This window comes from Leucopleurus acutus (genome assembly GCF_964270905.1).
Source record: "Leucopleurus acutus genome assembly, chromosome: 7".
Classification (NCBI taxonomy): Eukaryota; Metazoa; Chordata; class Mammalia; order Artiodactyla; family Delphinidae; genus Leucopleurus; species Leucopleurus acutus.
This window is the reverse complement of record NC_139150.1, coordinates 54,302,780-54,328,746: the sequence shown is the minus strand read 5'-3', so window position 1 is coordinate 54,328,746 and position 25,967 is coordinate 54,302,780. Positions and strand designations below refer to the sequence as shown.

General features: G+C 41.6%; 1 protein-coding gene across 1 annotated transcript in view; it reads left to right on the top strand.

Moving 5' to 3' along the window:
* Window positions 1-25,218, top strand: part of GLIS3 (GLIS family zinc finger 3) — a gene marked incomplete at both ends in the record, with an annotated part of 489,936 nt that extends 464,718 nt beyond the window's left edge. Inside the window, 2 exons of the mRNA XM_082842537.1 lie at window positions 24,003-24,185; window positions 25,082-25,218. Coding sequence (XP_082698663.1) covers window positions 24,003-24,185; window positions 25,082-25,218 — 320 coding nt within the window. The remainder of the gene's footprint in view (window positions 1-24,002; window positions 24,186-25,081) is intronic.
* Between the last annotated feature and the right edge of the window lie 749 nt (window positions 25,219-25,967).

The following is a 25,967-nucleotide window of genomic DNA, read 5'->3' as shown; positions in this document are numbered from 1 at the left end:
TCATTCACCAAATGAATAATGAAACAAGACGGTACAGATAATGGGATTTACCTTATCATTTTGCTCTGCCTCTTGGCAAAAGACTCTTCTGCCATATTTCTCATTTTTAGTTGAACAATGAATTTTCTCAAGTTTAGCTGAAACTTGAAATTGTGGTTTTATTTTTTAATTTCACTTTAATTGTTAAAAATTCCCATGGCCAGTGAGAAACTGCTAATAGTGTTACCCATCCTCCCTAGTTACTCCCCAACAAATGTCCTTCTGCCCAGTGTTGTTGGAGCCAATAGTAGAGCGAGACTGAGTTCGTTTCAGAAGCAAAGGAAAGCTTTATGCTTTGATCAAAGAATGGAGAGGCTCCGGCTCCTGCTCTAGAGCACAGGCTCTCCCAGAAAGGCTGGAGGCTGGGCTGCTTTATAGGGTTCTCTCCTGCCGAGGGGTGGGAGGAGTTCCTGCGGGTCCCGTGCAGCATTTCTGCAAATAGCATGCCATCTTCATCTTCAATTGCAGTGTCGTGCTCAGTGCTTCTGCACAATGCATAACAAGCTGAAGTGTCCGGCGCAGCGGTTCTGCACTGGGAACTCAAATCCGACATATTCAGTGCAAGGCCCGCTATAGGCAAGTGAAAGTAAACACAAAAGAAGAGGTTATCTTATCACCTAGGTTGTGTCTTATTTTTCCCGGGGACCCCAGTGGACTTTGCCAGTGACAGTAGCAGCTCTAAAATAGATACATACAGCAAGCCTTTCTGGAAGAGATCAAGATACAGTTATGCAAATTGGAAATCATGACTTTCTCCCAGGAGGATGGGCAAGTGACTGCAGTGAAGAGCTTGCAAAGAGAGTGTTCATGCATTAGCCCCTGGGCAACTGCTAGAATTTAGGGAGTAGGGATCCAGATGCAGACTTAACCTCAAGCATTTTTTCTGAAAATGTTTTTGTGATACTTTCTGGGCATGAGCATTTCTCTTCAACTACTCCTTAGGATAAGGGCCCAAATTGATCTAATATTTTTCAAGCGGGCGATACAGTGCTGGGAGTGAGGGGAGCAGAGACCCTCTAAATGAGTTGCTGTTATTGGCCATGCCTTTCAGCTTTGGTTGCACTAGTTTGCTCGATGGTGTTATATAGCATCTTGGTGACAAGGAACTTCACCCCCATTAAAAGTAGATTTTTAAAGCCCCAAGCAGTGTCGGGATTGCTAACATGATAGCTACAGTGAATATTTGTTCTTTCTTTCAAGAAGTTCATGGCGTTAATGAGTGTTGTCACCCCCATCCTCTCTGTGCTCCCTACTGCAGGTAGAGGTCAGAGAAAAATGTCATCACTGTATTTTTAGAGATGGGAACTGAGACATAGAAGAATATTAAATGTCTAGGCATTGCTGCCTCGGCGAAGTACACAGGCGTCTTTAACAAGAAGTCCACGTTTCCAAGCCACATTCTTAATCTACCATTTTTAAGTCAAAGGCACATCAAAATAAATACGTGTTTATATCTATCCATGGAATATACGCTTGTATGTGGATGCTGTTGCATTACGTAGAACCATGAAAGGTTAGTACTCAGAGTGGCTTTAGTCTTACAGATGAAGAAGGAAATGAGGTCCATTGAGTTTTGCTCATGGTGTACTAATTGATAAGAGCTTAGATGTTGTGTGCTCTATGTATATATTTATTACGAGGTATTTTGTAAAAGGCACACTTTGAAAAGATTAATAGCACTGCTTTTTCAAGTTCCCTTAACCTAGTGGATGACCCAGGACCAGAGCTCAGTTTTGTTGATTCTGCATCCACTTCATCCATTCATACTGCCTTCGTTAGTAAGGGTGGATAAGGTGTCATTTCTTTTAATGTTTGAATACTGGTAGCATTTACAGGTCTCTGGGTGGCATCTCCAAGGCAACTTCCTAGTACATTTTAGTCTTTTATTTAAGATGTAAACAGAAGGACAACTCTTTCCAATCATGTAAGCTTGTTCTTCAGTCTTTTCTTTCTCTTTAGGACCATTCTCTTGCCCGGGCAAGCTTCAGAATTTTGCCTGGATTAGTTGCCTGAGAGTTGATATTTGTACATTTTGTTATGGTACTAATGGATAATTTCTTTTTAAATGCTCTATTCACTCCAAGCTGTTAGAATGCTGTGGGAATTCCTAGAACAGTATTTTCACAACCTTCCTGCTTCTGGACCCATCAAGGAGAGGCCAAGTTCAATTCAGCAAGTGTTTATTGGTCACCCACTTTTGTCAGGCAAACATGAATGTCATTTAATCAATGCAATGTGATACATGCAATAACAGAATGTATCAGAGGCTCCCAGTTTATTCAGAAGAAGGTGTCAGAGAAGGGGTCCTAGAGGTGAATAGAGTTTCTTCTCGAATAGAGTTTTGTTTTATACTGGAATATAGCCGATTAATAATGTTGTGATAGTTTCAGGTGCACAGCAAAGTGACCCAGCCATACATACACATGTATCCACTCTCCCCCAAGCTCCCCTCCCACCCAGGCTGCCACATAACATTGAGCAGAGTTCCCTGTGCCATACAGTAGGTCCTTGGTGGTTATCCGTTTTAAATATAGCAGTGTGTACGTGTCAGTCCCGAACTCCCAGTCTATCCCTCCTCCCCACCCTTCCCCCCGGTAACCTTAAGTTTGTTCTCTAAGTCTGGGAGTCTGTTTCTGGTTTGTACATAAGTTCACGTGTATCATTTCTTTTTAGATTCCACATATAAGTGATATCATACGATATTTCTCTTTCTCTGTCTGACTTACTTCACTCAGTATGACGATCTCTAGTTCCATCCATGTTGCTGCAAATCGCATTTTTCATTCTTTTTAATGGCTGAGTAATAGTCCATTGCATGTCCAGTGGTTAGGACTCCACACTTTCACTGAATAGAGTTTTGATGGTAAATAGATCACTGGGTAAGCCAAGTGGCGAGAGGCATTCCAGGCAGGGGGAAGCAAAGCACACAGGCAAGAACACAAATGACAGCATGGTGTGTGCTTAGAGAGATGAGCCAAAGACAGCTGGTGTACGGCTGGGATATACAGCTTCAGTCGTGGAGTAGAGGGAGAGAAGGCTGAGGAACCTGCAAGACCAGCTCATAACGGGATCTGTGGCCACACTGAGTGTAATGCTGCCAAGTGAAGAGGCCAGCGTGGTATTTAGGAAAGTCAGCCAGGGCACTGTGTAGAGAATGGAATGGGCGAGGTAGGAACATTACATCCTAAGTCTTGGGATTATACTGGACTGCCTGCATAGAACACCCAAACAGCAGTGACTTAAATAAACAGTCCAGTTCACTCAGATAGAAGTGGTAGATAGGGGAATGATGTCAAAATAATGTGGAGCTCTGGTTGTTCACACACAATCTTTCCTAGGCAAGAGGAGCTGAGATGGCGAGAGAAGGAGAAAATGAAGAAGCCCTCAGCCTATCTTCTGCATAAGCAGAATCCCTTTCTGCTCTCTTTCTATAAAATTTGAAATGAGCATGATCCCAGGGGCTGCGTCCCCAGAAAGGTGCACACCTGGCCTGCCCAGCCCTCAGCTGATGGCAGATCACAGTTCTTCCTAAGTGCTGGTTCTGTCACCTGCTGTCTCAGTTCCTGCAAGCCATCATTTCCAGTCAACACTTTTGTCCATTTTTACTAACCACCAAAGAGCCTCCAGCCACATTGAACTGGCTGCCCAAATCCTCTCTTGATTATTTTGTTACTCCTGCAATGAGTAGGTTTCGTAGATTTTGAGTGGTCTGTCCCAATCCTGGTTTTCCCAAAGAGCCTGTTATTTGTCATACACATTTGTACAGAGCAAAGGGCTTCTCAGGATTTGTTTATCATGTTATAGCAGCATGCCCAGTGTACTCTTCTCATGTGACAAGACATCTAAAAGTAGACAGTGCATGGAAGAGAAGCAGCCCCATGGGGCCAATGGTGCACCAGTCTCCTCCTGCTTTCTGCTTTGCCGTCTTTAACCGTGGCTTCCATCCTCCTGGTTGCAGTATGGATGCGGATGTTCTCCATTCATTTCTTGTTTCAGTTTCAGGCAAAAGTGAGGGAGAAGAATGAAGGACAGGTGTACCCCAAACTTAGTCCCATGGCCACCCTCACATGCAAGGGAGTCCGGGAAGACAGGTATTTTAGTTCATTGCCATGCTCGACAAAACTGAGTTTTTGTTAATAATGTTTATTGGATAGACAGACTACAGGGTGTGCCAAAGATTCTCTGGAACCGTCTTCTAATCTGTAAAATGGAACTATCTCACGGATTCATTCACATTGATCGCCTCTGGGAAATCAGTGGTAGAGCCTAGAGACCTCTTTCTGAGGGTTCTGCCCCCATTTTCTGCCCCTCTTCCCTATTCTCTGAGGTTTCTATACTTTCCACTGCTTGCTCCCATTTTCACCCCTCTGGAGTTGCCAGTTGCCAACACAAAGGTTTCCATCATCCAAGATCCAGTCATTAGATTTCATTAGAAAATCACCATGAAGCTGTCTCCCCAGCCTGAGCTGTTTGATATCAAGGCAGCAGCGGGGGAAAAGCAGAGCCTTCTCTGCTGGTCCTGGCTCCTGTGGTTCATAAGCTATCTTTCTCATGATTTAAAGTGTGCCTGAAGGCCCTGAAGAAGCAGGCCAGTGAGCTCCCAGACAATAGTAGCATTTTCCCACCTCAGTGCGGACAACAAAAGGTTTCCAGACACCAACGGGCCTCCAAGAACAAAACACGTTGTAAATGGCTTGTCCTACCAAACAACCAAACCATCTTTCAAACTGAAGAAACCTCAGAGCACTGATAAATTAAATGAAATGGAGTGGCAGGTACAAGCTTAACTTCTTCCTCTGTGTTGGCTGTTTATTTAACAGTGATTGTGCAATGGTTCTTTCCAGAAGAGCCCTATGGGTTACAGCCATGACTGATCTCATTTCTGGGAGTTTATAGTGTTAAATGTTTAAAGCTTATTTTTTTAAAAGGCAAATTGTAGAGACAGTAAACATACTTCCCTCCCACAGGAAATTTAGTCACATCTGCATATGTGAGGTTGTGAAATAATAAAGCAGTAAGTCTAGAAATTGTATTGCTTAGAACTTAAGCATGTGTCACAACTTTGCCTTGAAATCTCAGGAAGACAAATAAGATTGATAAATCAACAGTGTAATAGTCTTCACTGAGGAAGTTGTGACGTATTCACAAGGGGAATGAGCCAGTGAGTGTACTTCACGTTATTCTGATGTTATCAGCAGATTTATCATCAGCGGTCATAATCAGGAATAATTTTTGGTGTCAGCCTTGATGTTATTAATGCTTATATAGTACTGGGGATTGATGATTAGATCCAGGGAAATTCTTAATTACTCTTATATACTTAATTACTACAAAATTATCCCCAGAGCAATTTTCCATTGCTAGTACTTGATAAATTCTGACAGTGTGCTAATTCTATAAAACAAAAGTTAAATTTAAGTGTGTATATGAGTGCAGTCAGAATTTCAACGTGTTGGGTTTTATGACAGGTGTGTAAGATGGTCATCTTAATCAGAAGAGCTGTTTGATTAATTATGGAAAATTGAACTGTGAATAATATACATATGTGATTAAGCATCTGCACACACACTCACAGATTAAACCCATCTATCAGTAAGGATCTTAGAGGACTAGATCTAAATCAAGTAATCATCACTAAATTCTAAGTTGCCTTAGGACAGGAATCGTATCTCCTCACAATGTTTGGTACTTGGTAATGCTTAATAAAGGTTTATTGAATAAATATGAATTAATAAAAAGGGGAGGAGGAAGAGAGGGATTTTGCCCATGGTTTCTTAAACTGGTTGGTGGAGCCAGCCGTTGGCAAAATTGAGACTTGGAATCAGGTTTTCAGGGCCCGTCCTTTCTCTGGGCACTTCCTCTTATTTTCCTGTTCGTCTCTTTAGATATCCAGTGCTTACCAACTGCCTGGGACCTCTCCCTAGAGGAAATAGGATGATTTAATGATTCACTTATACATTAAGGTAAATCTAATGCAATACTCCTTCTCATGAGAATTTGCACATCTGGTACTGAGTGTCAAGTAGTGAAATTCTGAGCAGTGGCAGCCCTGTGGAAGAGGTATTTTGAGGCATTCCCAGGGCTCGTAGGTGCAAGTCCCTTGTTTTTGAAAGCACTTTTCAGTTTTCAAAGCATTCCCAGCCACTAGCTTACATACCCCCAAATTGGTCACAGTATCTCAGAAGAGGAGATTTCCAGAAGAGGAGGTTGTGACTTGCCCAAGGTGATAAAGGAAGAGAAACAGTGAGCTGTAGAAAAAGCTGTAGAAAAGTCTGCAGAAAAAGACTCTGAAGTCAGGCAGATCTGAATTGGAATCTTATGAGCAAGTCATGCAATGTCCTGAATCTAAGTTTCCCGACTATTTTATTTTTATTGAAATACAGTTGGTGTACAATATTATGTACACTATTTTCAGGTGTACTGAAATTTGACATTTACATGCATTATGAAATAATCACCACAAGTTTAGTAACCATCTGTCCCCATACAAAGTGATTTTACAATATTATTGACCATATTCTTTATGCTGTATATTACATCCCTGGGGCTTTTTATATAACTGGAGATTTGTACCTCTTAGTCTGCATCACCTGTTTCACTGACCACCCTCCCCTCTGCAAAGCACCCATTCTCTATATCTGTGAGTCTGTTTTCATTTTGTTTTGATTCTTTGTTTTGTTTTTTAAATTCTGAGTATAATAGGGGGATAGCGATGCTTCTCTTCCAGAGTTGGTGTAAGAATGAGAGAAAATGCCTGGTCTGCAGGATATGCTCAGTTAATTAGAGCTATTATTATTATTGTTGTCATTTTTCTACTGTGTACCAGATACTGGGTGTGCTGGATACTTCCACTTGTATTGTTTAATCCTCACAATAACATCAATAAAAATATTAATATACTCTAGCCTCCCAGGTGAGACTGAGAGTTTAAGCACCTTGCCCCAAGTCACATACCTAGTGAATATCAGAGCTGGTTTTATAAACACAGTCTGACCCCAAAGCTCGCACTCATTCTCCTTCATGATGATGCCTGTAGCTACAGTACTGTAAGAGTTTTTAGTTAGCTTGGGAATTATTTTTGTGTGAAGGTTAAATGTGGAACCATTAAAGATGAGGTTCCTTACAGGGCTAAAATTCTGCTGGCAATACAGGTACTATGATTCATGAGACAAAGTGATTTCCCACCAACCACCTGGTCTTGTGTATTTTGCATACTGATTGCTGAAAATGTTTGCCTTTTTTTTCCCCTGTGTCAGGCAGTATGGTGCATGTTTACAGTGCCTTTCTTATTAGTCCTCATAACAACCCTATAAAGAAGGCATTGTTTATTCCCATTTTACAGCTGAGGAGTCTGAATCGCTAAAACATTAAGTAACTTGCCCATGATTCCTTAATCTTGAAATGGTAGAGCTGGAAACTACACCCAGGACCATCTGAGAACAGTCTATGCTCTTCACCACTGGATTAAGAGCCGTCACGGTCCCTGTAGGGAAGGGATAGCTCACCCTCTGATTGCCCCCAGTGGTGTTACCCCACAGGTGTGTATGTGTATTGGTGTGTTTGTGTGTCTCTGTGTGTGTGTGCCCACGTGCATGCACGCACCCACGCTCTCATGTGCCATGTTTGCTCAAGCACACGCCTGCTGGGAGAAACTGTTTGGAAGCCTGATTACTAAATCATCAAACCAGGATTACTGGATTCTTAGCACATTCCTTAAATGCAGTTTTTAAATTCTTATTGACTTTTTAAATTAGAAAAAAATCTTTACCTGTTCATTTTTTTAAAGGTACTTAGGGTACTTAACTTTATAAAGAGTTTAAGTTGCTTCCCAGCCTATGTTCACCTTAATTCCACTGCTCAAAGGTAATGATTATTAAGATTGGTGAGTATTCCTTTTAGACTTTTAAAAATGCTTCTGAAAATGAAATATATGCATGTATATGTACATAACATGTGCCCTGTTATAAAGTGGCCTCACATTCTGCATTTTATTTTATGACTTACTTTTTTTTTTAATTAATTAACTTATTTATTTTTGGCTGCATTGGGTCTTCGTTGCTACGCGCAGGCTTTCTCTAGTTGTGGCAAGCGGGGGCTACTCTTTGTTGCAGTGCGCGCACTTCTCATTGTGGTGGCTTCTCTCATTGCGGAGCACGGGCTCTAGGTGCGTGGGCTTCAGTAGTTGTGGCACCCAGGCTTAGTAGTTGTGGCTCACGGGCTCTAGAGCACAGACTCAGTAGTTGTGGCTCACGGGCTTAGTTGCTCCATGGCATGTGGAATCTTCCTGGACCAGGGATCAGACCCATGTCCCCAGCGTTGGCAGGCGGATTCTTAATCACTGTGCCACCAGGGAAGTCCCACTTTTTTTTAACTTAACAAAATATATTCTTTTGCTTTCTAGGTCAATGTATGTAAATCAACTCCTTTTTAATTGTATAGTTTAATACTTATGGGAACTTTTCACTTTTTAATCATTCCACTGTTGAAAGACATTTATGTTTTTTCCACTTTTTGCTTTTATTAACAATGCTATATTAAATCTCCTTATGTATATTGTGTGTTTACACAAGTACTCTCACACACATATATATCTCTTTGCATTCTTTCTTTAGGAAATATTTCTGAAAGAGAAATTGCTGGATGAATGGGTATGCACATTTTAAAGCTGGATAGATAATGCCATATATTCCTTCACAGAGTCCGTACCAATTTAGACTCTCACCAACAGTGCATTAGAGCGCTCATTTCCCCACCCTAGATATTGTCAGTCATTTATTATTATTTTTGTTTGTTTTTTAAGTGTTTTGAATTTTTAAAAATTTTTTTTTTATTTTTATACAGCAGGTTCTTATTACTTATCCGTTTTATACATATTAGTGTATACATGTCAATCCCAGTCTCCCAGTTCATCCCACCACCACCAGCCCCCGTCAGTCATTTTAATACTTGCCAGTTTGTACAACAAAGTTGTTTTGATTTTTCCTTTGGTTAGTAATGTGACTGAGCATCTTTTAATATTTTTATTGAGCTCTAAAGGTAGTTCAGTTATAATAGGAATTAAGTAACAGGAGCTACTATTTGGGTATCTATATTATTTATTAAGTAGTTCACTTGCTCTTTCACCTGTCAGTCAGGTTGTGTCATTGGCAGCACGACAGTTTGTTTTCTTAATTGGAACTCAAAAATTTATTGAAGAGGAGGAAAAGATCCAGAAAATTTCTGTTTCATTGACTACTGTGACTTCTCTGTCAGTTAACTTAAAAACTATAGAGGGGCTTCCTGGGTGGCGCAGTGGTTGAGAGTCCGCCTGCCGATGCAGGGGACACGGGTTCGTGCCCCGGTCCGGGAAGATCCCACGTGCCGCGGAGTGGCTGGGCCCGTGAGCCATGGCCGCTGAGCCTGCACGGCCGCTGAGCCTATGCGTCCGGAGCCTGTGCTCCGCAATGGGAGAGGCCACAACAGTGAGAGGCCCACGTACCACAAAAAAAAAAAAAAAAAAAAAAAAACTATAGAAAAGCGTTTAATGAACATTATTACAGATTTAGTGCTTTTTCATTCTTTGGGGGAAGCAATGACATTTTTTCCAGAAGCAAATGTTTTGTCTTATATCTGAAACTCATGAAGTTTAGCCTCTAATGAATAGAGATCTTAAAATCAAGTTAAATATTGTCTTATAAGTCTATTTTAGGGGCTGCGCATTTGAACTCTTCAGGTCTGAACATACTAATGGCAATCTGTGTCTTGTAATTCTTGTATTTTTAGTTGCAGTTTTCCTTGTAAATATGATAAGCAACTCATCGTTTAGAAGAAAAAATATGAATAGCTGTGGTTGGAGTTTCCTTAAAGGGAAAACACACACACACATCAGAAACATCTTGTTACTGGTAGCAAAGCCACTGTGTTAATAAAACAGAACAACAACAATAAAACACTAGAATTGGCTTGATCTGTGCCCATTCAGGTCATCTGGGCTCAGACCATGTTGCAAAACAGTCCTAGTTCCCTTAGAATTTCTAGTTGATTTACTTACAATTGTGAGTGCTCTTTCTCATTACAGAAATTTTTGCTTTCTAACCAGACTGCTCTGGCTAAACTCTATTTCGTTCTTTTGTAAGGGCTTTGAGAACTAGACCTTAAAGATGCAAGTCTGTTGAAGTAAAAACATTCAGGCATTTTTCTAGATCATTTAAGTGTAACGACCAGGCGCTCCTCTCCTACATTCCTCCGCAAACCCAATCTCATATCACACATCCCTTTACTTCAGATTCTTAAATTCTGTCATCAGAATGGCCGAATGATTCAGGGGATCTGAATTAGCCAAATATTTACCCCAAGGTTGTTTGTGTCTGTGGATCTGGGCTGATGTAGGGTTTTTATCAATACCATTGTGGTCAGTGATAGAACATACATTTATATTGCAATATATGTTTTATAAATTACTCTTAGGTACAAGATCATTATCATTGCCTGCTAGCTATAAAGAAACTGCTCGATAAAATATTTGTTGGGTGAATACCTGGATCCTCATTATGACTTTATGAAGAGAGTAGGAAATATATTTCTGCTCCTATTTAGAGATGAAACTCAGATTAGAAACTCAGAAACTCCTTGACCTTGGGATGGTTTCCTAAAAGAGTACAAAGCGTTCTGTGGATGAGTTGAGCCACTTAATTCTCCTGCCCACTCTTGTTCCTCTTCAGGTTCAGTGGCCTCCTGGCATCCAGCAGAAAATGGTGGCTTGGAGCAGCAAAACTCTCCAGGCATCTTGACAGAGCCAACTGTATTTCCATTGTCTTTGTTCCTTCCTCCATTAAAAGAAAATTTCAGTGTTAGAAAGGGAAGTCACTTTATTTTTCTGAAACTCCTGATAGGCTATTATGTACAAAGTTCATAGATCAAAATCTTTGAGCTCAGTTGTGGTTCCTCTTACCATCCGTATCTTCACCAAAGGCTCTATGTGTAAGTATCACTCACTCATCCATTTATTCATTCTCAAATATTCAGCTCCTATTATGTGCCAGGTCCTGTTTGGGGTGCTAAAGCTACATCAATAGAGAAAATAGAAGTCCCTGCCTGTCGTGAGCTTATATGTAAGGAATGGTTCTTGGCAAGCAAAACCTTTGAACTCAACCGTGAGACAGTATTCTTCATGGTCCATATGTAGGCAAGGAATCATGTCATCTATTTAATCCCTGTAGTACATGGCATATTTGAGATGCCTAATACATACTTTAAAATCGAGAGTTTGGTGGGCAGTGGGATGAGAGTAAGCAGAAAAGGAAAGACCCTGTAGACTAGACATACTCATCAGAGTGTGACCCCCAGGTGGTAGTGGGAAGAAGGCTGTCTAGCTGGAGGGGCGGAGCAGAGGATGGCAGATCATAAATTGAGTTATCCACGTTAGGAGTCAGTGTCCCCAAGGTTTGACAAGATGAAAAGGCAAGTTTCCTGGTAGCCAGATGGAAAGGAGTGACAGGAATTTGGGGATCCAATGACATACATCAGGTTTTACAAATGCAGAGTCCGCTCTGCTTTCTTAAACCCACCTATATAGATTTCTTTTACTTCAAGCCCAGATTTCATCTCACTATAATATTCTAGACAGCAGATTTGGGGGAAGCTTCACAGTATGTAACAGGGACCTAGCTGTGAGGCAGAGGTTCAGCAGGAGAAACAATCAAGCCATTGGTGCAAGTGTGAGCTGGTGGCCACTCTCAGAGAGATTAGAATGCTGGAAAGTTGTATAGTCATAGACTTGGATTCAGGGAAACAAGAAATCACCTAGTTAGTGGAGCGGATATAACATGGGAGTTTGGTTACAGCTAGACAGCAGAAGTCTAGGCCACAAGATCAGTGTGGGACCAACAGTAAGCCCAGAACTTCTGAGTCACTCAACTGAGGTCCCGTGATTGCACCTTGCCCAAGAAGAGAATGGTACTGGGGTGGGGAGGGAGATCATCCTGATCTATGTCTGTAATCTAAAGTCACTTTGGGACAGTCATCATTGCTTTATCCCCAAGAGCCCCCAGAGTCCAGCAGAAAGGGCTGGGGGTGAGCCCAGGGGGAAGAGATGCCCATACAAAGAGCTCTCCTCCTCCATTTCAAATGAACTCAGAGCTGTTCTGTTTTTTCCTATTGGTATTCCATTTGGAAAACTTGCCAAAGATTGAAAATCATGTAAAGATGTTCTTAGGGCTTCTAAACCTTTAGTGTAAGAAACACCTTGTTAACATGAACACTCCCAGGCCCTTCACCCAGAAATTTGATTTACCGTGTCTGCCGTAGAGCCCAGGTGGAGCTGATGCTGTGGCCCCCACTTTGACAACCACAGGCCTAGACCCTAAGTGTAGGACTTAGTGCCACCTCACCGTGCTTCCCCAATCAGAGATAATCCAAAGGAAGCAATTGGCCAGTGACTGAGGGAATACCTTCCAGCTTCCTTCTCCCTTTACCTTCCGGGGAAGTTCTGTAAATGCAGCACAACCTAAAAGCCGTAGAGAACCAGGATGGCTCTCAGAGGAGGCTGCAGCGTTTCATGTTAATGTCCCTTTTCGTCTCTATCTGGAATCCTCTTCTCTGCCAGACCTTTCTTACAGCAAAGCTTGCTTGGAAGGACAAGGACAGATAGAATTAAATCTTCATTCTCTGCCGTGCTTTCCTTGTTCTGTTTTTGGCTCAAGTACTCCTGAGTCAAAGGGTTGCTTGTGAACTTTATGCAACAGAGCTTGACACAACCAAGGGTAAATTTACCTTTGTACTCAGAGAATGTAGGATGATAAGTAACACCAGGCTTATAATGAGACAGTAGGGGCTGGAATTTTCAGTGTGTTTTACTGTATGCAAAATATTTTCACACTTATTATTTCATTTGATCCTTGTAGCCACCTAGGAGGGTTATACACACCAGCAACAGAGTAACCCCCTCTCATAGAGAAATTCCCACCTCATTCCTTTCAACCTTGACCCACGGCCAAAGTGTTTACTTCACACACCCATCAGACTAAGAATGTCCAACTCCTCCACCCTTCATTCTGGGCTTTATATGTATCCAGGATTTTTGAGTCGTAGGCGGGTGATGGAGTACAGGAGGCAAATCATGGGCAACTGGGCACTGAGTCTCTTTCCGTTTGTTCCCTGTGCTTCTCCCCCTCCGTATCATGAGGATCATGCTGCCACAATAGTATTATTTTCCCCCTTTTATCAATAGGGACTCATAGGCTCAGAGAGGCTATGGTTTCCTCAAGGCCACACAGCCAGTAAATGGCAAAGCTGGCTTTAATATCCATCTTAAGAATCTTTGGGTCTTCTGGTTTTGAGCATCTCTGTTTTATATAATTGCCATACGTGCATTGTCATTATGAGGATGCACTGAACCATTGTACTGTAACTGTACATACCCACACGCGGCAATTACTGAGACACATTGCAATTAGTTTACTTCGGCAGCTTATCATTCTGAGAATTTGGAAGCCATAGGCCACCACGCATTAGTGTTTTGGTTGGGTTGAAGATATTTTAGTGAAAATCGATTACATCTTTTAACCAAAAGGGTTTTATACATGCCTTCCTTCTCACTCTGCTTTCTCCCACTTCCTTTTTGCCCTTTTCAGCAAAATGCTCTGCCCACTCTCATCCCCTTATTTGAAACTTTGCAGACATCAGTAGCAGACCATCTTCCTCTTCCCCTACCCCAGGTATACAACTTGGAGAGCGAGTGTGGCTCACAGTAATAAATGCCGTTAGCAGCTTGCTTCAGACCAGGTGAGGTTCTGCGAGGTGCACTAGCAGAGGAGAGCACCCAGAGTGTGCAGAATGCATCCCTCTGTGGCCTGTAGGCTAGTGGTAGAAGGTGTAGATGAAAATGGCCCCACTTCTTGGAACCAGGTGGACTTGTCTAACTTGAAGCCCACATGCTGCAACCCATCTGACCAGGGGCTAGGGGACCAGGAGGTTGCTCCACTGGTCAGCTTTCCAACCACTGTAACCTGGTTCCTTCAAAAGGAATGTGCCAAATGGAATGTTCAGGGTTATTATTTCCATTATTTTCCTTTTTCTTAGTACAGTAGTTACTTAAATGTCAGTCTTAAATAGCTCGAGTGCTTCGCAAGCTGGTTTAGTTCTCAGCCCGAAGAAAAATCTGTCTTGCTAACACAGTCTGTGAGCTGTTCCTGTAGCTTCCCCATTTATAGACTCCATATTAAAATGAAGAGTCGGTTTCTCCATCACTTCCAGGGAGGAAGCTTAGTAGAGTTCTGACTACATGAAGACCTGGCTGAGGTTGTTGGCCAAGACCAGGAGCTAAGGGGAAAAATGACAACCAAACTGTGGAGGCTTCACTTCCAAGATCAGCATCATTTTATACCTAAGGGTGGTGGGTTATGAGAGATAAATTGCTTAAGAATTGCATGTGCATTATACAGAATCTACAAATACAGCTAAGCTTATTTCATGGTAGTGATAATTGCTACTATTTACTGAGGGCCTACTACATGCTGGGGAATGCACTAGATGCTTTTGTAAATGCTCTCATGTATAATGTTTTCCACAACCCTATAAAATAGATATTATTTTAAGAGAAAATGAGGCTCAAGAAGGAAAATAATTTATGCAAAGACACACAGTTGGTTAATGGGTTATCCAGGCTTTGAACCCAGATCCAGGTAGTTCATGCAATGGATAGAAATAAAATAGTGACTAAATCAGAAAATTGGCCAAGAGAAATTTCCGAAATGTCTCTGTTTCTACTCTTCAGGGATTTTCGAAATTTTCAGTGTTTAGGTAATTTCATCAATTTTGTTAATTAATTCAATGCTTTTCTCCCTAATGAAAATGTATGTACTTTATGAAATGTTGATCCAGTCTGAGTAACTTTGCCTATAATCTGGCAGTGAGAGACCTCAACAAAAATGGCAAGATTTTGTTTGAAATGATTTGTCTGTGAGCTTAAGCCCTAATAGTCTCTATGAACTGTTACCAAACAGACCAGAGTTTGAGTCCTAGTTCTGAAACTTGGTAACTATGAGGATTTAGGTAAGTTATTTGAACTTTTTTGTTTCCTTGTCTGTAAACTGGGGACAATATTACTTAACTCAAAAGTTGATGTAACTTAAAAAGAATGAAATATTGCCATTTGCAGCAACATGGATGAACCTAGAGAATATTATACTTAGTAAAGTAAATCAGACAGACATATTTTATGATATCACTTATATGTGGAATCTAAAAAATAATACAAATGAATCTATATACAAAACAAAAATAGACTCACAGACATAGAAAACATACTTATGGTTACCAAAGGGAAAGGTGGGGGGCAGGTAAATTAGGAATATGGGATTAACAGATACAAACTGCTATACATAAAATAAACAACGAGGATTTCCTGTATAGCACAGGGAACTATATTCAATATCTTGTAATAACCTATAATGGAAAATAATCTGAAAAATATATATATATATCTGAATCATTTTGCTGTATACCTAAAATTAACACAATATCATAAATCAACTATATTTCAGTTTTTTAAAAAGTTGTAAAAATGAAGATCTTCTATTTAAAACACCTAAGATAATGCCTATCTCAGAGCAAATAAATATTAGTTCCTCTCCTTCCTTCTGAAAGAATTCTCTGAGGGGTTGGTGTAACACTAATCAAAATGTCTATAAAAATGCCAAAGCAAAGGAACTGCAAATGAGAAAACTCTGGACTTAGTAGAAAAGTATATGATGACTGTTTTAGCTCTGCTCCCCATTTGTTTTAAGATAAAGGCTAGATCCATGAATAATTGCAAATAGCTGGATGTTTTTAAATATTAAAATGAGTGTATGAATTTTCCACTTTTCTCTTATTTGCACAATAACATATAACCATAGTATTGGTTTAAAGGCATGTGATTCAACTTCCATCTCTTTGTCTATAAAATGAGAACATTTGTTTGAATCACCTACTTATAAGACAGGTATATCAGAGGCTGCCTAAGAAGGAGTTTTTTTAAGTTTTTTAAAAAGGTACCATGTGAGTAATAAGTGTATGATTCCCTGCCTTTCTCTGAGTAAAGTTGGAGGTCATTAAATCATGCTGAGAAGATGTGATGCCAGAGATCATATTCTTAGAGCCTTTAAGAGCTTTACCAGAGACTTACCTATTTTTTTCTCTTTTCTGCTCATTGGCTTGTGTCATGGATTGCAGAAGGTATTTAAAGGGGGGAGTGCAAGGGTCCCCAGAGAGTACAAGGGAACACACAAAGAGCCATAAGAGTGTTGGAGAAGAAGAAATAAGGGTAGCGAAAGGGAGTAGGCCATGCATCTTCTTTCTGAGTCCCTGTCCCTGGAACTCTCTGATTTGAGCCCTCTCGTTCATCACTTAGGCTTATCCATGCCCCTGCACATGCAGCAATCATGACTGAGGCCCAAAACTCTACAATTCCTAAAGTAACCCACAAAATTATAGTCTCTGTGGAAAAATGGTTAAGAGTTGTAAAGCTCATAAACATACATCCCTGCTTCCACTTGGCTAGCAAACAGCTGTACCACCAAAAAGCTGAGCACTGCCAGCTCTGCCTCTGTCACTGACATCTGCTTATTCTCCTACCCAGGCACGAATTGATCAGTACCACTGACAAAAAAAAAAAACCCCACTCTGCCAGGGCTGGTCCTCAGCAGAGCTATGGGATGACCTCCTAATTATATCTACCCTCACCAGACAGGGCCAAACAAAAGGGACCATAATCACTACTCTTTTTTAAAAGTTTTGGGAGTGCCCAAACTTCTTTCTTATTTGAGCTTTTTCCTCTTCCTATCTTGAATGCAGTCTAGAGAAAAGAGTTGCATCTCTATATATTCCTTAAAGAAAATTTCCTTTTTATTGTCACATATAATATTAAATTGTATTACTTGATTTCTCATTTGTATGTTTATCTTTCTTTCTCACTGAAACATAAACTCCAAGAAGGCATGGTGTATGTTTTATGCACCACTGTGTCTCCAGCACTTGAGTAAGTGCTTAGCATATAGTTGTCGACTAAATGAAGGCATAAAAGTTGAAATGTTTGTGTTATTAGAAGAATAGGGAAGAAAAGTGAGAAGAAACATTTGTAGAGTGCTGTGTGCAGGCACATGCTCAGCCCTTCACATGGGTCATCTCTTAATTCCCTTTAATCTTTGCAGTTACCTTATGAAGTAGGTACTGTGAACCCCCATTTTATAAAAATACAATAACAAAGGCAAGCACATCCTTAGCCAGTGTTTCTTCTGAAAGGTCAAGGGGACAGATGACTCCTGAGATTCGGGCAGTATCTGAAAACAACAGTGTTTGGCCTGGATGCCTAAAATGATACTCTCCGATCACATGGGAATTGAAGGGCTTTCTTGTCTGAAGATATTGAGGGGTCTTGGGAAGCAATTGCTCTCAGCATTGCTTCCAAGGAGCTTCACAAAGGGTCCTGCCCAGCCTGATCAGGCCACACTCTGGTTGAGGAATTAGTTCTGGGGGCCCTTCCTGATGCCTGTGATGGGCTTCACAGGTGGGCTGTCTGCATCTATAAGTTGGCATCATGGTCTGGGCAGAACCTACCGCAGGAAAGGGTCAGTCTTGATTCTGAATGTTGTCCATCCAACTCTTTTCCTGGTGCCCAGAGTTTGGTGGTGGTTCTCAGCCTCACCATAAAGGAGAACAAGAATTTTGTTTTGCAAAGCCATCTGCTATGTATATAAACAAACCCATTAGGGGCACAGCTCCTGACATAGCACCTTGACAAAGTTTAGACTGATGGTATTCATCTCCACCCATAAGTGTGACGTAGAGCCTCTGTATTGAACTTTATTTCATCATCAAGTGGTAGGGAAATTGGAGACCCACCGATGCTGTTGCCACTCCCATACACACAGTGAGCTGGGCCCAGAGTCTGCAGGAAAGAAAGTGGGTGATGTGTTTCCTTTTCCTTCTCTTACTTCCAGAAAGGAAAGTGGTTCCTGCAGGAGAACTGAATTGCCCTGGAAGTTTAGCTTAAAACAATGCGCATCAGCCCTCACGAGGGTTGTGAGTTGGGTGACCATTATTTATTTATTGAAGTATTTATACTCTGGTTCCTTCTACCAAGACTAGAGTGTAAATTTGTAAGGAAAAGATAAATGTAATAAAGAGTCTAATATACTTCTTATCTTGAACGCCAGGAGTCTAAGAATCATTATCTGGCTTTTATTGAAACTCTTGGTGGGTCATATGTTTGTTCTCTAGGAATTTAATCAGAAACATTACTGAAAGTCTGTTAAACCTGAGAATGCAGATATCCCTAGGGTTGTGCTGTCCAGTACAGTAGCCACAAGCCACATGTGGCCATTTAAATTTGAATTAATTAAAACTAAATATAATGTAGAAGTTGGTTCCTCAGTCGACTAGCCACATCTCAAGTGCTCAGTAGCCACATGCAGCTACTGTATTGGACAGTGAGATGAGGCCATTTCCATCAACACACAAAGTTCTCTTGGACAGCACTGCCTTAGAGAATACCCTTCCATTACTGTATTTAGTCATGCGCTTCCTTTCTCCTCTAACTTTTTCCACTCCCCTTCCACGTTGGGAAGGAAATCCACACTCAGCTTCATGGGGCTACTTCATCATCATTAAGCAGCAAGAGTAACCATGAACTCCTGATCTAACGGATCATCACAGAGCTGTCAGTGACCCCACATGACAAAGTAAAGAGGAGAGGTTTTTGAGAATGAATTTTAGGACTTCCCTTGTGGTGCAGTGGTTAAGGATCCGCCTGCCAATGCAGGGGACGCGGGTTCAAGCCCTGGTTCTAGGAAGATCCCACAGGCTGCAGAGCAACTAAGCCCGCGTGCCACAGCTACTGAGCCTGCGCTCTAGAACCCTCGAGCCACAACTACTGAGCCCACGTGCCACAACTAGCGAAGCCACATGCCTAAAGCCCGTGCTCTGCAACAAGAGAAGCCACTGCAATGAGAAGCCCGCGCACCACAACGAAGAGTAGCCCCCGCTCGCCTCAACCAGAGAAAAGCCCGTGCACAGCAGCAAAGACCCAATGCAACCAAAAAAATAATAACAATAAAATAAATAAATTTATTGGGAAAAAAAGAATGATTTTTAATACTATGTGAGCTCATAGGTAATATTAGGGGAGAAAACAGGATACAAAACAATATGTATAACATTCCAGTTTTGTGTGTATATATCTGGCTGTCTGAATTGTAGGAATAAAGATAATTTTTCTTTTCTTTGCATATACTATTCTACATTTTCTAGTTGGTACAATTAATTCAAAATATTTTAATAATTAGAAAAACAAGTTTGTTTTTAGAAGGGAAAAATACTTCCCAAAATTGACAAGAGGAGGAATGATTCTCCTTGACCTTCAGGAGCTACAACTTGAGTAAAGTCAGTTTATCTGCAAGTTCCTCTTCTCCTCCTCCATTCTTGGAGGTAAAATAACTTCTAAAATGGGGGAGGGGTGATTTTCTAACTAAATGTGATGACTAATATTTATTGCCAACATAAACTTATGTGTGCATTCTTCTGCTACTATAAGTGTATGTGTTCTTGTTCCAACTGCATTATCAATCCTCAAGGACAAGGTGTTACCTTCTAGTTCTTTGGTCTCTCCAAAAGCACCTTGACCAGTACTAAGTAACTGTCATTGACTGACTGACTGACAGATTGGCTGACCTTGCCATCACTCTTATGTTTTATGCCCACGAAATGTGTTAACATCTTGCTGCGTTTTGCTTTGGGTCTTTGACGTAGTGTTCCTTCCAAACTTACTACATGAAATTCAGCAGCTGGAATACAGGAGCCATTCATCAGAAAATGAGTTAGGCTTTCTCTGGTTTTTTGTGTGTGGCAAGATCCTAATGGAATCTTTTAAAATTATGTTAGTTTTATGGAAATAGCAGTGGGAAGAGGCTATGTTAAAGCTCTTTGATTTGAGTGACCACAGTCATCCACACCAGTGTATTTGGCATCTCTAGTAACTGGCTTCTTGAAGGGAGGGATTTAATAAAGAGGATTTTCTTTCCCTGAGTTGGCTGTGAGCGTGGTAAAACATGCTTGTGGGGCCATTCTGGTTTTGACTGTTTCTCGTGTCAGCCAAGAAAGCCACAGGCAGGAACTACAGTTCACTCGGCCCTCTCACTCAGACCCAGATGGACAGGGGAAACTGGGAGATGGAGCTCAGGATGTTGGGTTTACTATTTAACTTCACCGGGTGTATTTCATCGCATTATGAACCTTTTGTACTCTTACACTTTACAGCACTCAAATATAGATTGAAGCCATGTGAAATTCCTGCCATGTCTTCAAAGCAGGGAGAAGACAGGAAAGAGAGAATGAATTGGTTTTCACAAAAGGCCAGTGGAAGTCTCTATCACTGTCCCTGACATACCTGAATGATCAATGTCCCTATGTGGGGAGTTGTGGGAGTCTGTCTTCCTGGAAGGTTAATATTACACTGAGGAATGCTATCAGGGTATATATGAGTGACAAATATGAACAGAGCCAGCATAGGGATATAAATAGCAAATATTGTCTATTTTGTTCAGTGAGGCGACATTACATTCTAATAAACCAACTGTGATGGTTCCTGGTAATGTTTTCCTCCTGATGGCGATGCCGTGATTACATGTGCCTGGCCACTGGGTACCCAAAGTCAAGATCAGTCCAAGAAACCTCCCAAATGAAACTGCACATCCCAGGTCTTTCAGCCCACTCAAGTTTGTTGCTGTTGTGAGCCTACATGGGGGCGAGTGAAGAAATCAGAATGTGTGTCAATTAGTGAAGGATCTAGGAACCAATATGGGAAAGAGGTATATAGCCCAGGTCCCGAGGGCCAAGAATGTTCCAGAGGATTCCACCTGGGAACTGGAAGTGAGCTACATGCCCACTGCCTTGTCCATTCTTACATTTGGTTATTGTTGAAGGACTTACTTGTTGCCCTTTTGAAAATTTTATTTCTCTTAATAAACATTTTACTTTTGAGAGCTACATTATTGTGATGTAATTTTACTTTTTTATTTTTCTTATTTAGCAAACATATATAAATTGTGTTATTAAAATATATTATATAAATATTAATTATATTCTCCGATTATATTGTATAATATGTAAATATTAACTCAATTTAATCTTCATAATAACTCACTAAGGTATAGGTACTACTTTTTATTTTTATTTTTTTATTTTTGGGTGCATTGGGTCTTTGTTGCTGTGCGCGGGCTTCTCATTGTGGTGGCCTCTCTTGCTGTGGAGCATAGGCTCTAGGCTAGCAGGCTTCAGTAGTTGTGGCTCACGGGGCTCTAGAGCGCAGGCTCAATAGCTGTAGCGCACGGGCTTAGTTGCTCCACGGCATGTGGGATCTTCCCGGACCAGAGCTTGAACCCGTGTCCCCTGCATTGGCAGGCGGATTCTCAACCACTGCGCCACCAGGGAAGCCCCTAGGTACTACTTTTAATCCCGTTTTACAAATTAGAAAGCTGAAATACTGCAAGGCTACATAATTCACCAAGACTACACAGTTGGTAAGCAGTTGAGCTAGGATTTGAACCCAGGAAGTCTGGCTCCAAAGTACTTGTCCTTCACTGATACTAAAATTCAGAAAAACATAAAGCCAAAAAAACCCCAAAGATAACTATAAATATGTTGCCTTGCAACCTGTCCTATACATAGTCTTCCACATAACTGAACCCAGTCTCCCTATTCAGTTTTGTATCTTGCTTTATTTTCCAACTGAACATTAAAATGGTCTTTCCACGATGTTAACTCCTTGTAAATACTGTTTTCATGACTACTTAACATTCCCATCAGGTAAATGTACCACTGTTCAACCGTTCTCTTATGGGTGGCCATTTTTCCTCCTCTGTTGGTTTTCTGTTATGACAGCTAGCACTGTGATGACTACCTCTTGCAGAATTTCTTCGGTTTTTCAGAATACACTTTTAGGATATATTCTTGGAAGAAAAATTCCCCTGTCCAGAAGTATGAACACTTTTAGGTTCTAAATGCAGGTTGTCAAGTGATTTACAGAGGCTTATACTCCTTTGCAATGTCTGCACACTCTGCACAGGTGCCTTTGTCACCAGTCTCAGTTCAGCACCAAGAATGACTTTCAGAAATCTTTGCTAATGTGATAGGTAGAATATGGTATTTTATCATTGTCTTGATTTTTATTGCTTTAACGGCTAGAGAATTGCCAGTTGTCCATATTGGTTGATAAATTATATGCGTATCTGAGTGATCTGTTTGGGTCCTTTGCCCGTCTGCCTACTGAGTCCATGCAGAAGACTTAGGGCATCAAAAAGAGAAGAGCCAGTAGTTTTCCATTCTTTCTTCTCCTGCCTTGACATGGAATTTCCTTATGTTTTTTCCTAGTCTATACTGCTAACATGAATTTAATCTTCCTCCCAAACCTTATATGGATTTTTCTCTTGATTCTACATAAAGTATACTACTGTTTACTTGCAAAGAATGTTATTTTGTTTTCTACTGTGAGTGTACCCTGTTCGTAAATCTGTATCCATCCTCTGTCTTGTATCATAAGCTCCTAGAGGGCTGGTCTGTGGCTTTGTGAGCAGTTCAGCACACATTCTTTGGTGATATTCCTAGCGACCATAGAACAAGCCTCCTGGCCAAGGGTAGTCTGCCTTGAGAGTACTAATCAGAAATGAGAAGGGTGTGAGCATAATAGGTTGGATGTGTTAGTGTGCCTCAGTTGTACTTAAAGAGAGCTAAAAAGAACCCAACCCAAATAGCACCTTCCCTACCTCTTGATAGGTGACTCCATAAGAAGAAGCAGTTCTAGAGGAGGAAAGCACACAGGACTAGGGCTCCAAAGTCCATGAATTAGTTCTGTATTCACCATCGTGTAATGTTTGTGGAAGGAACACTGGGGGCACTTCCTCTACTAATCCCTTGTTTTTTTCACCAGAAACAGAGTCATGATATCAATAACTGACATTCATAAAGCACTTTCAAATGTTATGTATGGATTTCCTTATCCAATGACTTGCTTAATCTTCATAATCACCCAGTGAAATAGACAGTGACTTTCACATGTTAGAGTTGAGGAAACAGGTACCATGAAATAAGGTATTGAATGAAGATTTCATTATATTTTTAAAACCATATACTCCAGAAAGTAATCTTTTACTTAAATTTATTATGAGACAAGGAGGAAGAGGGAAATGGTAAGTTATCATGGAAGGTGTAGAGAATCATAGAAAAGGACCACATAGGACCCCAAGGGAAAAAACTCCATTGAGTAAGAAAAAAATTGAAAAGATAAATGAAACAAGATTAGCAAAATGTTGATTATTTTCAAATATTAAGAAATCTTTCCACATATTTCTTCATTATATTGTTTATTCACTTCCAGTTTTTCTATTTACTGCAAAGATCAGCAATAATAATAGTTAAGTAAATGGTTGCATATCTGACTATGAGATACTATGTACCTATTCAAAATAATGAGGAAGAAAAAACATAAATGTGTCTGAATGTATCTGTTGGAAGTACAGATGGATAGATCTATGTTGCATTTTTTAAGGTGAGCATTGTTAAGAGCTTTATTCAGGTTTTTACGAAATGTGGAAAACAGACTATAAAATAAAAGAAGTTAAGGAAGATGCACTTAAAAACTGGTGAGAGGGCATGGGGTAGGAATGTCCCCTGAAGGACGGGCCTTCAGTGTCCAGGACTCTTTGGAGAGTCTAGGGAAGGTGTGAAGCCCTTCAGCTTCAGGTACTAGAGGAAGAAATAAAAAGCCCCTGGAGGCAGAAGAGCTTCTGCTCAGGTAGTACGTTATGGATGCTTGGTCAGAAGGTTTTGTAGGTGGGCTTAAGGGTTAAAGGCATTTTGTCATATGAAGCGAGGCTGAGTGAGGGTCTAGCCAGGTTGAAATGATCTTCTGAACTTGTGCCCTGCAGTAGCTCAATGCCATGCTTGCATTTCAGGATTTTATGGGCAGCTGCAGACATTCTGCCCCCCACATTACCCTGACTCTCAGAGAACCATGCCGCCTAGCAGCTCCTGCAGTGTGGTGCCTTCCTTCGAGGACTGCCTGGTCCCCACGTCTATGGGCCAGGCTGGCTTTGACGTTTTCCACAGAGCCTTCTCCGCTCACTCGGGCATTACAGGTGTGTTGGTGTCTGTGACTTAGACACTAGGGCAGACAAGCAGGTGAGATCAGGTGGGTTTCCCGTGACTAGCCTGGACTAGACTTGACCCAGCACATGACCACATCACATCCTGTTCGGTCTGCCCGTGAAATGTCTCTCCTCTTATCTTCCTCTCCAGCCCTTCTCCAGCCCCACTTCCACCACCCTCGTTCAGGTGCCATCATGTCTCTCCCAGACTTAGGCAACAGCCTTCCAACAAGTTCCTTGAGTCAGCTCCTTATCTTTACCATTCTGCCCTCCGAGCTACCGTAACCATTGCCTTCCAAAAATGAAGGATAAAATAAGGTACTTTCCTGTTCAGCTACCTTCAGTAGTTTGTAGTTTCCCAGAGAATAAAGTTGACTGTCCTCAGCAAGGCATTCGAAGCCCCCAGGAGTTGAGCCTGATGGAACTCTCCGGACCTGCGCTCACGTCTCATGTGCCCTCCTCACATGTCTCCCTACATGCTCTGTACCTGAGCTTTGCCAGCACACTTGACCCCACGTGTCCCCTCTCTGTCTTCGCTCCCTCTTTCCCCCTCCTGGAATGTTCTTTCTTTATCTCTCCGTCTGTGAGAATCCCATCCTTTTTTATGGCTCAACCGTAATATCACCTCCTTTTTGAGGCCGCCCTCACTCTTCCCTACAGAACTTCACTTTCATTGCTACTCAGCCCATCTCTTGTGCCAAGTCCTATTTTAGCCACCTGCCTGCACATCAGCCTCTTCCCCCACCTAAGGAGGCCGAGGACGGGGAGACCCGCTGAAGGGCCTGGCCCGGCACGGTTTCCTCCTCAGCCCCAGCCAGCATTTGCTCCCTGCGTGCCCGGCGTCTGTGACAAGGTAGCAATTGACTTGTGCGCTCTTTCTCTTCCAGTGTGTGATCTACCTTCGGGTTCCTCAAGCCTTTTTGGGGAGTCTCTTCGCAGTGGACCTGAAGACACCACGTTCTTGCAGATCAGCGCTGTGGATCGCTGTCCTAGCCAGCTCTCCTCTGTCTATACTGAAGGCTAAAAGCTCCCCTGGCCTCCACTACCACTGGCATCCAGAGTCTTTTTGTTCCTTGCCACCTTTTCTTCTTATACTTTCACAGACTGTAAGAAAAAGGATGTCAAGCGGATCAGCGGAACCTGCCGAGTCCCAGGTGTGTCTTTGGAGGGCAGGGCTGAATGGTCAGAGCTGGGCTTTGTAGGTGTGTTTGCAGCTGCTCCTTTTTCTCCCTGGGTTTGCCGGTGACCAGCAGGACTCTTTTCAAAGGGAATTCAGAGTCTCACTCTACCGGATACCTGTTACTCCCTGGCTGCCAACCTTCAAAGGACACCAGTGAGATGATGTGCACGTGAAAGTGTAATTTGGGGATTTGCTGAAACTCCAAACAAGGAAGGGCGACCCAAATTGCCAGAAGCACAGTGAACTATCCCACCCAAGAGCCAGGCACAGCAAGGGGAACCCACTTCCAAAGCACAGCGTGGGCTCAGCTCTTGGAGGACCCCAGGTTTCCCAGCGCCGGCCTGCCATCCAGTGAGCTGGCTGCCTCTCTCCTCTTAGATATTCCCGTGCTAACCATTTGCTTTCAGTGTTTCTCCAAAAGCAAAATGAGAAAGTTCTGTCAAGCACAGGCCCTTGAGAAGCACTACAGCTTGTTTTATATTCATGCAACCTATCTTAGTTCTTTGATTTTAAAGACTTGTTACTTACGTCTACTTTTTAAAGGAACACAATGTTTAGAGGTCTGTTCTTTGGATGAAAATAATTATTTTAAT